This window comes from Heteronotia binoei, chromosome 4 (genome assembly GCF_032191835.1).
Source record: "Heteronotia binoei isolate CCM8104 ecotype False Entrance Well chromosome 4, APGP_CSIRO_Hbin_v1, whole genome shotgun sequence".
In the NCBI taxonomy this organism is placed as follows: Eukaryota; Metazoa; Chordata; class Lepidosauria; order Squamata; family Gekkonidae; genus Heteronotia; species Heteronotia binoei.
Genome location: NC_083226.1, coordinates 63,568,150 through 63,584,118, shown reverse-complemented (window position 1 = coordinate 63,584,118; position 15,969 = coordinate 63,568,150). Strand labels below are relative to the sequence as shown.

The 15,969-nt window shown below is 40.2% G+C and overlaps 2 protein-coding genes across 3 annotated transcripts in view; one reads left to right on the top strand and one right to left on the bottom strand.

Moving 5' to 3' along the window:
* APBA1 (amyloid beta precursor protein binding family A member 1) overlaps window positions 1-5,753 on the top strand; it is a 123,842-nt gene extending 118,089 nt beyond the window's left edge. For both annotated transcript variants that reach the window (XM_060237440.1, XM_060237439.1), the window contains one exon: window positions 1,509-5,753. In XM_060237440.1, coding sequence (XP_060093423.1) covers window positions 1,509-1,580 — 72 coding nt within the window. In that variant the 3' untranslated portion in view covers window positions 1,581-5,753. The remainder of the gene's footprint in view (window positions 1-1,508) is intronic.
* A 4,760-nt stretch (window positions 5,754-10,513) lies between these two features.
* The window catches only part of ENTREP1 (endosomal transmembrane epsin interactor 1), a 43,642-nt gene continuing 38,186 nt past the window's right edge, over window positions 10,514-15,969 (bottom strand). The window contains exons 9-11 of the mRNA XM_060237441.1: window positions 14,635-14,769; window positions 12,364-12,653; window positions 10,514-11,132 (exon numbers count right to left, since the gene is read on the bottom strand). Of these exons, the coding sequence (XP_060093424.1) occupies window positions 10,929-11,132; window positions 12,364-12,653; window positions 14,635-14,769 (629 nt within the window). The 3' untranslated portion in view covers window positions 10,514-10,928. The remainder of the gene's footprint in view (window positions 11,133-12,363; window positions 12,654-14,634; window positions 14,770-15,969) is intronic.

Genomic DNA, 15,969 nt, shown 5'->3' with positions numbered 1-15,969 from the left:
TTGTTCCACTGTTTTGGTTTCGTAGCTCTGGAAGACGCCGGGACACCCAGGTTCCTGGAAGTTTTTATGCTTTTATCCATTTCCTGGAGTGCATTGTTGGTGGTCAAGCTGAAGAGGCCTTTGCTCTCAAAGGGCAGATTTTCAATGAAGGCCCTGGTGTCCTGCTCGAGGGCCATTGACCTGAGCCACGAGTGGAGGTGGAGGCAGACAGCAGAAGTGATGGTTCTTGCTGAGATGTCCACCATATGCTTTGCTGCAGCCAGTTGTTGTTTGGCTACAGCAAAGCCTTCCTTCTTCAACTTCTTTGCAGCAGACCTCTTCTCCTCACTCAGGGAAGACAAGAGGGGGGTAAGTTGTTCCCGCACTGAGTATTGGTATCTAGCCATGCACGCAGCATAGTTAGATACCTTTACTCCCAGCGCCCCAGCAGAGTAAAACTTCCTCCCAATGTTGTCCAGCTTTTTTCCTTCCTTGTCTGGTGGAGAGGAGTGCGTCTTGCGGGCCTTTGATGAGGAGGATATGACCACCAAATTGGGCTTTGGATGCATGAAGAGAAATTCAGCACTGGCCTCTTGGACATGGTACATGTGGTCCAACCTTCTTGATGACACAGGTGTAGAAGCAGGCTTCGCCCAGGGCTCCTTCACCGCCTGTAAGATGACCTTCGTAACAGTCAGGGAAATCGCTGTAGATGTATCTCGCTGCATGATGTTGAATACGGTGTCGTCTACAACGGGTTGCGGTTGAGTCACCGGGAGAGAGAGGGAGAGTGCCATCCTCTTCACCAGGTCCCCATATGACTTTAGATCCTCCAATGGTGAAATGGGAAGATCCTCAGTGGTATGAGACACTGGCGAAGGTTCCAAAGCCCTGTCCAGATCGTCGGTACCATCCTCGGAGTCCGATGATGAAGACTCTCTCCTCAAAGAATGTTCCGAGAGCACCGGCGTTGACTCTCTGATGGGTGACTGGATCGACAACGACGACCTAGGCTGGACTTCCTCCACCACCACACTGCGTCTTTCTTGCGGGACGGCCATTGATGCCGAGGGACACCGCCTAGAATGCTGGGAAAGCCTCGACATATGGGATGCCTTGGATTGCTGGTCCCAGTCTGCAAACTCCCGTCCTGTGCAACTGAGCAAACCTGGCAAAGGAAACTGTGACACAGAAGGAAGCAAAAGAGAGGGAGAAGAAAACAGACTTGCTCGAGGGGGCCTGATAGGAGCCCTCTGGAAGCCTGATTCAGCTCCCGGGCTGCAGTACACTACACCACACTGCCTCTTACTCAGTATCAGTGTTTGCTTGCCCATTTATTATGGAGTAATTTCCACTGAGCTGTGGAGTTCATTCCCCAGGACATGTGATAACAGTGTTTTCATCTGTAGGACACATCTGCTTCCTGAATATCTTTTCATCCCAAAATGCAAAATGTAGAACTCCTTTTTAAAATATTTTAGGACATGCATTGGAGACACACTGACTCAATTGTCTTTTTGTTTTTCCAGATCCATATGAAGACTATGCCAGCTGCCATGTACAGACTCTTGACAGCACAGGAACAGCCAGTTTACATCTAAAGCTCACCTTCCTAGTATGCATGGAGGACTTCTCTCCTCATTAGTGGTTGTGTTTTCTTGTGCTGCATTTTGGTGTCTGCAGCAACATTTTCTCTCCCCGCCCCCCTTTTATCATTTTGCTGTGTACAAAACATTTTTGGTTGCACCGTTTTACTACTAGAATTTTATGTAATTCTTCACAGCAGAGAAAAACAACCAAGATTCTCTTTCTCCCTCACACACACACACCTGCAGTTGTTCAGGCTATGTTATCATTTTGTGCTCCTGTGGCTGTTAAGACAGACAACACAAGTACACCAAATGAAAGAAAGCTCTGTTTACCAAATAGATCAGACTATATGGTACAATTCTCTCAGATGGGATTTGTAAATTCGGTAATGATGTTGTGCTGCATATGTAAGAGGAAAGCACTCGATGATATTGTTCTAAAGAAAAAAATTGAGTTGTGTTTGAGGAAGGCAAGATGGGCAACCCCCTCTCTCCCCCATTTTTCATCTGAGAATTGCTTCCATAATGTACTCGGCAGGCACCTATGTATTAGGCAAGTTTTGCCTCAAGGGTAGTGTTTATCCTTTGCTGAAAATCCTCTGGGACTAAATTTTGCATTGTTGGTGGGAGATTTTGCTACCAGAGTTTACATGCTACATGTAAGCCTTTCTCCCTCTGTTCTTTAGAGTACTTTATTTTTAGGAGCAGTATGGTTTTTGCATATGGCTTTTCTAATCTCTGCTTTCTTTAGCTGTGTGTTGCAACCCTAAATACCTAACTAAGTTAGGGGAGCAGGGGTAAGACTGCCGTGGACCTTAATTTCCTAGAGTTCTTCATTTAGTGAACATGTCGCTGTATGTGTGTGGATGTGGGCTGACTGGTTGTCACATTTTTAAACTGTATGCTTGATATTTATGATCTTTTCTCAAGTCCATACAGTTTTAAATTGTTCTGTTATTCTGAGCCAGTATACTTTTAACATATCTCTGGTCCAAAAGTTTGTATTTAATATTTTAAAGACAAGTTCTCTTTAATTTTGGACCATAGCATCATTGGAATAGTTGAAGGGTATACATTTAATTTATTTTGTAATATATACATATATAAATAAATATATACATAAATATATATGTGAAGTTAATCTCAGACGTGGGATCTAAAAGAGTATGATCACTTACTATAGATGCTTGTGCAATGAGTGTTCCAAAATGTTTTGGTGATGGTATTTAAAATCAAGGTCAGTAGACTTCAGTATTTGTAGCAAAAAAAAAAGTTCCTCTGGCACCTTGAACATGAATACATTTATCGAGACATATGTCTTAGTAGGATACAGGCACAAAAACATGTCATAATTACCTTGTCTCAATAAATGTATTAGTTTTTAAGGTTCCCCAAGACTCTTAGTTAGTTTTGCTATGGCATACTAACATGGTTGCCTTTCTGGAATTTATCTATGTATGAGGAAGAAAAATAGGAGATACTTTGTATGATGACAGCCCAGTGCACTATTCAGGAAAGCACTGGTGCATCAGTTAAAGGGGCTGGGATTTGCATGTACCTGTTGCATAGATAACTAATTGCATACTTTTGAGATTGAGTGTTCTTAATGGGTCTTGTATGTGGATACATGGATATCCCACCACCTGCACCAAGCATAGAGAGAGCAAGAGGGTGCTGGTGTGACAGAACTTTCAGCCACTTAATGGGTAAAATAAGTAGGCCCTGGGGAACCAGGGAATTACTACCTCTATACTCTATCCCCCTTACACTACTGGAAGTGGCTACATAATATAGGAATAATGGCAGGATTTGAGGTTAATTCTATTCTTCCACCAAAGTTGTAAATGATTGCATTTTGTTGCCCATAACTTTGTAGGAAAGGGAAATAGGAATACATAGCAATCAAGGCAGATTCTAGTTGCCTGATCCTATGCACCTAGATCCACCTAAGCCCTTTTAAAATCCTGATTCTACATATTATCAGTCTTTTGTTTAAATTGGCTGCAGGTTAGAGCTTTGAAAACTTCAGATATTATAGCTTTACTGAAACTGAGGAGATGTGAACTTGGATGCAGTCTAACCACTGAGGGTTCCAAGTAAGAGGAAACAAACATACAATAAATATTTTAAAAAAATTGGCTGCCAGCTTTGAAAGAAAAACCAAAATAAAATAAAATTATAACTATTATCCAAAATATTTCACCATTTACTTTGATATGGAAAACTTAAAAGATTTATGAATGCCCCTTTTTCAGGTCTTATAAATAGCCTGAAAAATATGAAGTTCTGTGCAGATTTTCCATGTTTCTTTTTTAAAAGCAGAGGTCAAATTTTTGCTGCTGAAAAATAGAAGCTGCTATACAAGAGAAGGAAATAAACCTCATTTGAGTAGCAGGAGTTATTGAAAGGTTCAAAGTAGGAATTTATTGTGTTCAGTGTGAAGACACCCACATTATTGTATTTTTCTTACAGGATTTCAAACCATGGAATAATCATTTTTAAAAATGCGGTAGTATTAGTTTTCCAGTTTGCTGATGATATTCTGTTCTCAGACTCATACACCTTGATCAAGAACACTGAGCTTTCCAAATGGTCACATGAACAATGTTTATAAATAATTATATGCATATATGCATCAACCAATGGAAGTATGATATATATTACATATAATTTAGTTTAGGCACCATACAATGTCTCCTCCCTCCTGACCTCATCAATAGCCTTTATTTTACATTGAGGAAAGACCATGCCTGTGCAAAGTCATCTTGCCTCTAAACACGTATTAATTCTGCTTCTCTTCACACAATCAAGTCTCCCACCCCTATTTCCCTGTATTCAAAGCAGATAGTCCAGAAATTTTCTGAATTAAAAGCTAGACTTTTGAGGGTCCAGCTACTCCTCAGCAGTGTTACCTCCCAGAATAGATTTACTCCTACTTCTGGCTTATCTAAGACATTTATTTTCATAGATTGTAGAGAGAGTTCTATCAGAGTACAAAAGAGAATAGGGCAGATATAAGAGTCAAATAAATCTGGACATCTTTATAACTTGAATTACTATGAATGGATTTCAGATTATTACAAATATGACAGAAAATCATGCATTTCTCAAATGCCTTCTAGTCTGTTATTACCGTAGTCTTTAATACTGGTTTGGATATGTGGGGCTGGTTCACAGAGCCAGAGGCTCCTCTTGAACACATAAATGCTCTTGAACCAAACTGTACAGGATGTGAATCCCCTCACAGTTGTAGAAACTGCTGTTGCAGTCAGAGAAATCATTGTTGTCTATGTACAGCCTAGTTCATACTAAGTTTTTTTCTGCACAGTTTAAGAGGAGAAACTTCAGTTTTTATAACCAGCTAGTTTTCAACTCATGCAGAAGAATTTGAATGATATGGGCTGGAAGGTTAGAGGTGACACCATTGGTTGAAAGGTGATGTTTTAAACAGATCTTAAGAGGAGCAGTTACTGGAAGGAGATTGCCTTCTCTATGGGATCAAAAGAACAGTTTATTGTATACCCCTTCCAGTTTGCAGAACTCCAGCAAGAATGATAACTGTGTACTTCAACAACTCTTCCATGTTTACAATAAAATTGAAACTGCCTCTTGATTTACCATTTTTCTGTGTGTCTGGATCATGTTATAACTTGCAATATGTTTCAGGATTTCTCAGTGCAGGCTTTTGTGGTAGGGAGGGGGAGTTCTTTGTACTTCTCAGAATAAAAAGAAATCTGTGTCTGAAGATGGCAAGTGTGTGTGTATATATACATAGAAAGAGAGCACAGTACTAATAAATATGAATCTGTACTATTGTTCTGTAAAGAAGGTGAATAGAAATAATTGAAAAGCGTTGGGAGAAGTATAGTATTGTATTTGTAACAATATTGTTCTTTGTAAACACTAAACTTGAGTTCTATATATATACACACAAAAATGTGAGCCTGGAATGTTGATACTGCACATCTGCTGAATGTAACTTTTCAGATTTTTGTCACAGGTCTTTTTGCCCCTTCTCTGTAATCAAGCTTACAGTGGTTTAAAGGGGATTTGGTTTAAAAAAAAATCTGGCCTCTGTTTTATTGTGATGTATTCATGTGTGCTACATTCCTTTATTTAACAGAGTGCTAATATCTGTAAGATTTGCAACAATAAACAAATGTACCAACAAAAGCATTAGATACAGCTAAGACTCTGTTAACATTGATTTAGGAAGCCCTCATTGTTGTTTGTTATTTATGTATTCTCATTTGCATACCCTACCAGCACTCCCTGAAAGATAATAAAGTTGGGCAGAGTGGTTCAGAATCCTAACTATGTCTCATGCAAAATACATTTATTTTCCCTAGTAGTTGTTTAATATAATTAAGGGTTTTCACAAAATGGCCCCTTTATCAGCATATTTTCTTTGGATTTAGGAGCCATTCCCAAAATTTCAGAGCCAGCATCATTTTTTTACCTGTCTTTTGACATTGACAGGCCTTGCCCAGGCCCCATGGCCAAGATAGGAAAAAAACAGTACTGGTTGACATCGACCCTTCCACCAAGTCTTGTTATATGTGTAGATAATTTATGGGTGCATTTTCTCTATCTTTATACTGGTCTTTCACAGAAAACATAGAAGCACCCTTTGGCCTTTCAGCAAAAGCCCAGTGTTACATGTAAAGAACTTAGCAGAAAATGAAGGTGTGGGGGAACCGTTCTTCCTTTCCCTCAAATTCTCTATAGTTCATAAAGATTCGGTATAGGGGCTCTTTGCATTAGAAATGTTGGAAAGGATTCTCTAGACATAAGGCAGAAGTGCCCTGTTGGATCATACCAAATGCTCCTGAGGTCCAGTATCCTGTTAGCACAATGGCCAGCCAAAACACCCAAAAGGCAAAAACACATCCAACACCTGTTTCCTTTTTCCCAGTTAAAAAAAAACACTAAGGAGGACAGGAGTTGTTGAGTTTATCTTGTCTAGCAACAATTCTGGCTCTGAAGTCCAGCACAGCCTTCCAGCTCTTATTGCAGTGATCCAAGTGTTACCATTAATCCTAGAAGCTCAGATAAAATACATACCACAAGTTAGGAAAGGCACAAACAGGCATAAGAAAAGGCCTGCATGGTTAACAAACAAAGTAATGGAAGCTGTAAAAGGTAAGAAGGAATCCTTTAAGTGGTGGAAAACCAGTCCAAGTGAGATTAGTAAAAGGGAACACAGGCTGTGGCAAATCAAATGCAAGACTGTGATCAGGCAGGCAAAAAGGGACTATGAGGAGCATATTGCAAAAAACATAAAGACCAACAACAAAAATTTCTTCAAATATATTAGAAGTAGGAAACCAGCCAGGGAGGCAGTGGGGCCCTTGGATGACCATGGGGTAACAGGATTACTGAAGGAGGATAGGGAAATGGCTGAGAAGCTGAATGCATTTTTTGCCTCCATCTTCACTGTGGAAGATGAGAACTTTTTGCCAGCCCCAGAACCACTAATTTTGGAAGGGGTGTTGAAAGACCTAAGTCAGATTGAGGTGACAAAAGAGGAGATCCTACAACTGATGGACGAATTAAAAACTTAATAAGTCACCGGGTCCGGATGGCATACATCCGAGAGTTCTGAAAGAACTCAAAGTTGAACTTGTGGATCTTCTAACAAAAATCTGTAATCTTTCATTGAAATCTGCCTCCGTTCCTGAGGACTGGAAGGTAGCAAATGTCACCCCCATGTTTAAAAAGGGCTCCAGAGGAGATCCGGGAAATTACAGGCCAGTCAGTCTGACTTCAATACCGGGAAAGTTGGTAGAAAGCATTATCAAGGACAGAATGAGTAGGCACACTGATGAACATGGGTTATTGAGGAAGACTCAGCATGGGTTCTGTAAGGGAAGATCTTGCGTCACTAACCTGTTACAGTTCTTTGAGGGGGTGAACAAACGTGGACAAAGGAGACCCGATAGATGTTGTTTACCTTGACTTCCAGAAAGCTTTTGATAAAGCTCCTCATCAAAGGCTCCTTAGAAAGCTTGAGAGTAAAAGGACAGGTCCTCTTGCGGATCAAAAACTGGCTGAGTAATAGGAAGCAGAGAGTGAGTATAAATGGGCAGTCTTCGCAGTGGAGGACGGTAAACAGTGGGGTGCCGCAGGGCTCGGTACTGGGTCCCAAGCTCTTTAACTTGTTCATAAATGATTTAGAGTTGGGAGTGAGCAGTGAGGTGGCCAAGTTTGCGGATGACACTAAATTGTTCAGGGTGGTGAGAACCAGAGAGGATTGTGAGGAACTCCAAAGAGATCTGTTGAGGCTGGGTGAGTGGGCGTCAACGTGGCAGATGCGGTTCAATGTGGCCAAGTGCCAAGTGCAAAGTAATGCACATTGGGGCCAAGAATCCCAGCTACAAATACAAGTTGATGGGGTGTGAACTGGCAGAGACTGACCAAGAGAGAGATCTTGGGGTCGTGGTAGATAACTCACTGAAAATGTCAAGACAGTGTGCGTTTGCAATAAAAAAGGCCAACGCCATGCTGGGAATTATTAGGAAGGGAATTGAAAACAAATCAGCCAATATCATAATGCCCCTGTATAAATCGATGGTGCGGTCTCATTTGGAGTACTGTGTGCAGTTCTGGTCGCTGCAGTTCTGGTCCATTAGTGGCTATTAGCTGCAGTATGTATGTATGTGTGTGTGTTTGTGTGTGTGTATGTGTGTGTGTGTATATATATATATAAATTTTGCCACTGTGTAACACAGAGTGTTGGACTGGATGGGCCATTGGCCTGATCTAACATGGCTTCTCTTATGTTCTTATCTTATTTTTTAAATGAGGAGAGGAAATGCAGGGGAAGATAATCCTTTGTGTTGAGAAATGCCGGAGCAGCAACCTCAATAAATGATGATTGAAGACATTCCCTGCCCATTTTTGTAAGAAATTGAGGGAAATTTCCAGAATTTCTTCAAACAAAATGTGGCACCACCCAGGTGTCTAGGCACCAGCAGGACTGGAGTTGCCACCCAGTGAAGTGCTGCTTTCCTGGCTTGCTTGACTCTCAGGTTATCTTGCACTTTTCCGTCAGTACTCAGCCAACAGCTAGACCATTTTGGAATTACCCACTGAGACTCCCAGCTTCTCTTCCACATTGCTGCTTAAAGGTCCCACCTGGTGTCTCTTCCACATTGCTGCTTAAAGGTCCCACCAGAGGCTGGTTATTACAGGGACAGCTGACTGCAGTTGTATACTCCCAGGGAGCTAGCAATCTACCAGCCACCTTTCTTTCCCAACACCCGTTTTGAATAGTGTGTTCTAATAGAACTCCCAAGAAGTATGGAGAATAGGGGTGTGCATTTGGCTATATCTGAGCCAAAAAGCAGCCCAAAATACTGTATTTTTCAGCTGTTCTTTGAGCCAAATATAGTTCTGAGGGGTTTTTTTTCTGCTATCTGACATAACCAAGCCCCTCAAATACTAAAAGTATTTGGGACTGCTGGATAGCCAAAGTTAATGGGTTTTTAAAGTGATCACAGTTGCCTTAAACTCCTTCCAGCTGAACTCAATGCTTAAAGAAGACTTTTAAGGGGACTGTGAGCCTTTTAAATGCCTTTAGAGTTCACTCATAGCTCATTGAAGGCATGTAAAGGGACCACAATTACTTTAAATGCCCTTTTCCACTCCACTGAAACCAGTGGAGGATGGGGGCACGTTCTTTGTGGTCCATGAAAGTGGACCCCTGATCCAATCTTTTTGAAACTTGGGAGCATTTTTAGGAGAGGCACTAGCAGCCACACTGCAAATTTGGTGCCTTTAATCTAAAAAAAAAAGCCTCCCACAGATTGATTCTGCATTAAGTAGTATGGGGACCATTGATTATAATGATCCCCATAGGGTATAATTGAGCAAAAAAACCCCCTGGGATTTCCAAAAAGTCCCAAATCCCAATACCATGTGATATTGGGATTTGGGAATATCAGAAATACCAATATGTGGGGGGTTCAATTTACCCAAACCCAAAAAATACCATGGTTGTTTTTTGGGGGTGGGTGGGGGTGGGGTTTGCACATCCCTAATATAGAACAGGCCTTGGAATTCTGCAGGAGCTCGCAGGAGCACAACTCCTGAACCTTTCTGAGAGTTCCACCTACTCCTTCCCACCTTGTCCATTGAATAGTAGGTGCAGCTGCATAACAATCCCTGGACGAGCTCTACCACCTATTTTTCTACAAAATGACCCGATTACCAGCATTTAAAATTGTACATAACTGCAATGAATTAAGCAAGGGTTATAAAAGAAAGGTGCAAACATGCAATTCCCCTGTCCCTCAACTCTGTATATGCCCTAGGTGGTCTTATTCTAAACCAGACTTTTTAACCTTAGAAATTACAGCAATCCAGAAACCTCCCATTTTCCTTGGTAGTCTTTATCTGGGCAGCCATCTGTTGTCTGCTTAATATGACAATGATTACCAACAAGTGTGAGAGCTCTTTTCTCCAGATGGATTCAGCCAAAATGGAGACCTCTTCCTCCATGCCAAAGGATTGTATCTCTTCTTTCCACCCACCCCATCTGTGAGTATCCCATCCTTTCCAGGAAGAGACACTATTTAGCATGCCACAGTTTCTGTCTCCTCCTAGTTGTCACATTTCTGTCAAGGTGTGAAAGGGCCCTTGGCTTGTTCTCTACTAGCTAGAAATAGCTGCATAACCAGACTTTAAGTACCAAATGGGAGAGCCATCACCAAGACAGGGGTGCTTGAGAGCAATTAACATCTTCTGTTTCCTGTTCTTGTGCTATTAAAGAAACATCTTAAAATGAAGATAGTCCTTTTGAAGCCGCAAAGCAGAAATGTCTGCCACAACAAAAAATGGTGGTGCCAGCAAAATAAAAATATTGTACCCTTTCATAACTGTTCTTGGTAGACAAGTAGAATCTCATTGTCCAACATAGAACACATATTTCCATTTTCATGGTATTAGATTAGAAATATAAATTTATCTTATATTCTTCCAAAGACACCAAAATATATTTGTAGTTATTCACTGAAAAGGAAGCCACAGACATTCGAGACACTTGCTGTATAATATACATTAAGGAGAAAGAATTGCTTCCAGAAAGATTAATGTGCACACAACCTTGATTCTTCACTGTATCTCAAAATAAGAAATCCACCTCAAATAAACAAATTGCACTTGAATATTGCCGTTTTAAGACAACCACTTTGAAGTCAAACACAGTGGTTTTTATAGAGTTCCTCTAGTGGTTTCAAGAACTGATTCAAAAAGCAGCACTAAGTATAAAGCACACTGCTCTCCCATCAACTTGCATTTTCATAAGGTGTGTTCCTGGTCTGTCCATTTTATCAAACAGGAAGGATCACATATTCAAGCTCAGAGCACTGTTTCCCGCACAACTCCAATGAGGCTATGAGGCCGTTCATGCTCTGTCCTTGGCATCCTCTGCTTTCTCAGCTGAAATTCTGCTGCAGTGAAAGTGCTCACATCCCCACAGCTTTCCAAGTGCAGGAGTCCTGGATGCCTTCTGAAAGGCAAAGTATGTGCTCTTGATGTAGATGGATAAGCAGGTGCCATCACCTTCACAAAGAAAGAAGAGCACTTGTCATCTGTTCTTAAATATGCAGAAAGTTGGGGATTTTTAAAGTATTTAAATTTCACCCTGGGATCATATACTATATTAAAACAAAATATTCAGATCACATGTACAGCTGGAAACAGAGCTTATGTCATACTAAACAGTTTAATATTTTTCTATGCTAACAGTGACAAGTCTAAAAAATATGTGCACTCTCATAATCCGTTAACAAGTGGATACCAAGGATTTACCCCTACAATCACTAATTCAGACCAGAGAGATTTCTTACTTTAAAAAAAGGGGGGGGGACTTTTTTTTTTGGTAGATATGTAGGATTAATTGGTTCCCTTGTGTTTCCATCTTTGGCCAGCAGTTTTCTGTTTCATGTTCCCTGTTTTCCTTCCTGCCTGCCCAATATTTTAATTGTTGTTTTTATATTGCTTTATGTATTCTAGCTCTGATCTCAATTTTTTTATGATGTTTGTTGATTTTAGTTTATTTTAAGAGGTGATTTTGTTATGTATGTTTTATTAGCCACTTTGGTGGCTCTTATAAGGGCAGAAAGGTAGGGCATACATTTTGTAAAATAAATTGTATGTACTACTTTGTAAAATACAATAAATAAATATCCTTTTACAGAGTTATGAAGAGCCAGGGGATGATCCACTTCCCTGTTATAACCTCCCTTCCCCCCACAATGTGTGCCCTGCTCCACTAAGGGCTACCACAAATCTCCCTCCCATCTCTTTTGTGTGGAGCTGTCAGCTTCATGCAAATACCATTCCTCCTCTATATTCTTTCCTAAGGTAGACATCCTTTCATGTCACAACTTCTTCATGTACTTAGCAGATGCTTCTCCCACTCGCCATGTCACCTTACAAAAAAGTAAAGTTTGAATTTTGTTTTCCTATAAATTAAGAAATAAGAGTGCCATATCCACCACCTCTTGCCACTTGCTGCTAGCTCTGAGTGTTGTGTGCACAGAAAAATATTCAACTCTGAGCTTGATGGCCTATTTGAAACTTCACAAGCTTTCCTCATTGTACTATTTTCTGCAATGTAAAGGCCACAAATTTTAATGATCAGCTGTTTTGCCTTTCTACAAACCAAGCTGACAGGTCACCAGTCCATGCAAAAGGTAATGTTTCTGTGCCAAGTAAACTTGCATCCTGTTTAAGCCATGTCAGGTAAATTAAGGAAACATTTAAGAGTCCAGCTCTGACAACAAATTACCTGTTCAAGGAAACTGGCACTGGTGATGGCTTCCTCCATGTGCTCTTCATCTGACTTTAAAACTGACTTTATGTCTTCCACTAGTTCATGTATATCAGGGGTCATGCTGCAGGAAGACTGCTCAAGGAACTTTGCCACAAGCAGCTTAGTGTCTATATAAGATTTGTAGTCTATCAAAGATCGAGGCCTCAAGCGCAAAGCCTTTGCTCTCAGACTCTTTCGTAAAACAACAGTAGCCAACTCTGACTTTAATTCTGTTTGTGTGGCAGCTTCACAGCTTAGCACTGGACCTGTACACACACACAAAAAAAATCCTGCTGTGTACATCTGAGTAATTTAATGAGAAATAACCAGTAATACAGTAGAAGAAACAAAACAAATACTAGAAGAATGACATTGCTGCTAAGGTTAAAATGTGCATAGTTTCTGAAGTAAACAATTCTCAAGTCTCACCAAAGGACCAACCAAGGAGAAAAATACATTGTTATTTCTGAATCAGCAATGATATAACTACACCATCAGTAACAGGAATTTAAATAAGGTTTCTCTGGTCAAGCTAAGAATTAAACAATTTCCTCCTGATATAGCAGATTTCAAAATGAGAGGGGAGCAAGCAACAAAGATGTATGTATACAAGACCTCTGCTACTATTGCAAGAGCAACTGTTTTTCAAAGGCAACAAAAAAGGAACCTGATGAGTTTTGTAAAAAAAATTAGCAATTCCAATGTGTATGAAAACTGAATGAACTGGGAGGCTGAAACCATGCTAGAAAATGTCCACTCCTCCCCTTACAATCATGTCCCCTTGTGGAGGACGCCTTACTGGGGACAGGCCCAGCAGTGACTACTGCAAACTTGCTATCTACACAGTTTTTCTCAGCCTGGCACTGGTGGCCACTGCACAACTCAGCCCTGCCTGGCCCACTAGCAGCCACTGCACAACTGGGCCTAGCACTAAATCACTGTGCAACTTGGCCAGACACTTCCCCAGATACAGGTGCGTACCACCACACAATTCACCAAAGTGACTTACAACTGCCCAATTTTTTAACTTTTCCCATGAACAGTGTGACAGAAGTAGGGAAGGGGAGGACTGAGAGTCAGCACGGTGTAATGGTTACAGTGTCACACCAGGATCTGGGAGATCTAGGTTTGAATCCCCACTCTGCCATGGAAATTTGCCAGGTGACCTTGAACCAGTCACTCTCTTTCACCTAATCTACCTTACAGGGTTTTTGTTAGTGCAAAATGGAGGTAAGAACAATGTAAGCTGCTTTAGGTTCCCTCTGGAGAGAAAGGTAGAGTATAAATAAGTGATAAATAAAGTGATAAATAAAACTGAAGGTGGGGGAGATAAAAGCTAGGCTTGTTGCTCAGTTGGAAGGAGAGAAGGAAGCAGACAAAGGGGAAATGATATTGGGGCTCTTAGGAGGCAGGCAAATAATATGGGGACAGGAATACAGGGGGAAGGGAAGTGACATCCATATGTTCTTTTGGTTGTCCAGGTTATTGTCCTCTATTGTTTAGGTATTCCCAGGGGTTGTTTTGTAGAGAAAAAGGTAGTGGAGTTCATCCAGGGATTGTTATGCAGCTGCACCTACTATTCAGTAGACAAGGTGGGAAGGAGGAGGTGGAACTGTCAGAAAGGTGTGAGCTCCCGATGAATCCGAGGCCTGTGTATTCCTCTCTACAGTTAACTAGATTTGCTTTTTCTACTATGAAATTATTATTATACTATTTCTGGAAAATACAATGAGTCTGTCCTCCCCATCCACTACAAGTGTTTCAATGCCATTTTCTGTTTCTCCATATTCTGGAAAAACTCTAAGCCCCACCTAGATGTTTACAACTCTATGTTTAGCCTCCAGGAGGGGCCTGGAGATCTGCTTTTACAACTGATCTCCAGTTGGCAGAGATCAGCTTCCCTGGAGAAAATGGCTGCTTTGAAGGGTGGGCTCTTTTGACATTGCACCTCTCTTTCCCAAACTCCACCCTCTCCTGGATCCACCCCAAAAATCTTTAGATATTTTCCAACCCCAATCTGACAACCCTACCTAGACAATGAAGACACACTTTGCAAGCCTGTTGCAAGAACCCTGAAGATAGCTGAGAACATCAAGTACATTGACTACATATTTTTTACATTAGATAACTTGTCTTTCCAAGTTATCAATCTCACAGGAGATCTGACTTTAGAGAAAATATGTCTGCTTTATCTTGTGGACTCATTAAAAAAAGAATTCTATCAAACTTTCTGGAAAATTTACTTACCTCTGGATGAAAAGCCATGCAGCACAGGGTCACTTTTTGATCGTTTTCTAAGAGGTTTCAGAGGTCTCTTGTAGGTTTCTACAGATGCTGAACTCAAATTTGGATGTATAGTGATGTCTCTAGAATGGACATCATCTGTTCAAAAATCCAAAAGAGACAGAGAAAGTAAAATCATATATGTGTAAGATCTTCAGGAGGTATTTTAATAATTCAATCAGACTTCCACTGCTGTTTTTAAGCCAAAAATTGGCTGCCAAACTGATTTTTAAGTCTTCCTCTTCAAAATGCTCCAAAAGCAACTTTAAATTGTATTTTGGAAACAATCAGCATTTACTAAGCATTTTATCATAATCTTGTCCCAATTTCTCTTGAAATTAACATTATTTATATTGTCTGGAAATGCAGCTAAAATAGAATTATACTCACTTATATGTAACAGTTTGAACTACTAAAGACCAGCTACTGATAGCTGCAGCATTGCCTGGAGAGAATAATAAAATTTTATCTAGGAGTCAAAAGCTCCTTGGCTGACATAGAACGGTGCATTTTCCTCCCATGAGAAAGTTAAGTTTCAAAGAATCTGCCAGATTTAGCATCATCCAGCGACTCCACAGCTAGAAGATCAATAGCATTAACCAGGTACTGCCAAACAGATGGATACTTGGCACTTCTTTGTGCTGTTCCAAACATATCCTCTCTGCCACCAACTTTCTACATTTAGATTCTACTGACAGAAAGCTACTATAAAAATTGCCTCAACCTATGTCACTCTGTCCATGTCCATATAAGTGGTACAGATCAATAATAATTTCAGCAAGTTTTTCCTTGCTAGGATACATTACTTCCATGAAGCAAATATATATATATATATATATATATATATATATATATATATATATATATATATATATATATATATATATATATATATATATATATATATATATATATATATATATATATATTTAAAAATCTATTGTTTATTCAGAGACATGTTCTATTAACTTGCAGAAATGCTTCACAGATAGCTTTCTTTGTCTGAAATTACACTACAAAAAACTACATTGAAAGTACCACTCTGGTAACTGCTGTAGTACAATAAATAGCAGAAAGGTACTGGGCATATTTCAGGCAAAATCATATACATACATGAGGCAATTTTTACTGTAGTTTTATGGCATACCTTAAGTATTACTCATTCAAATAAGAGAATAAAGTCTGAGTCCAGTGGCACCTTTAGGACCATCAAAATTTTATTTGTTGGTCTTAAAGGTGTCACTGGACTAAACTGTTCTGCTGCTTTAGAACAACACAGCTACCCAATCTATCTGAATC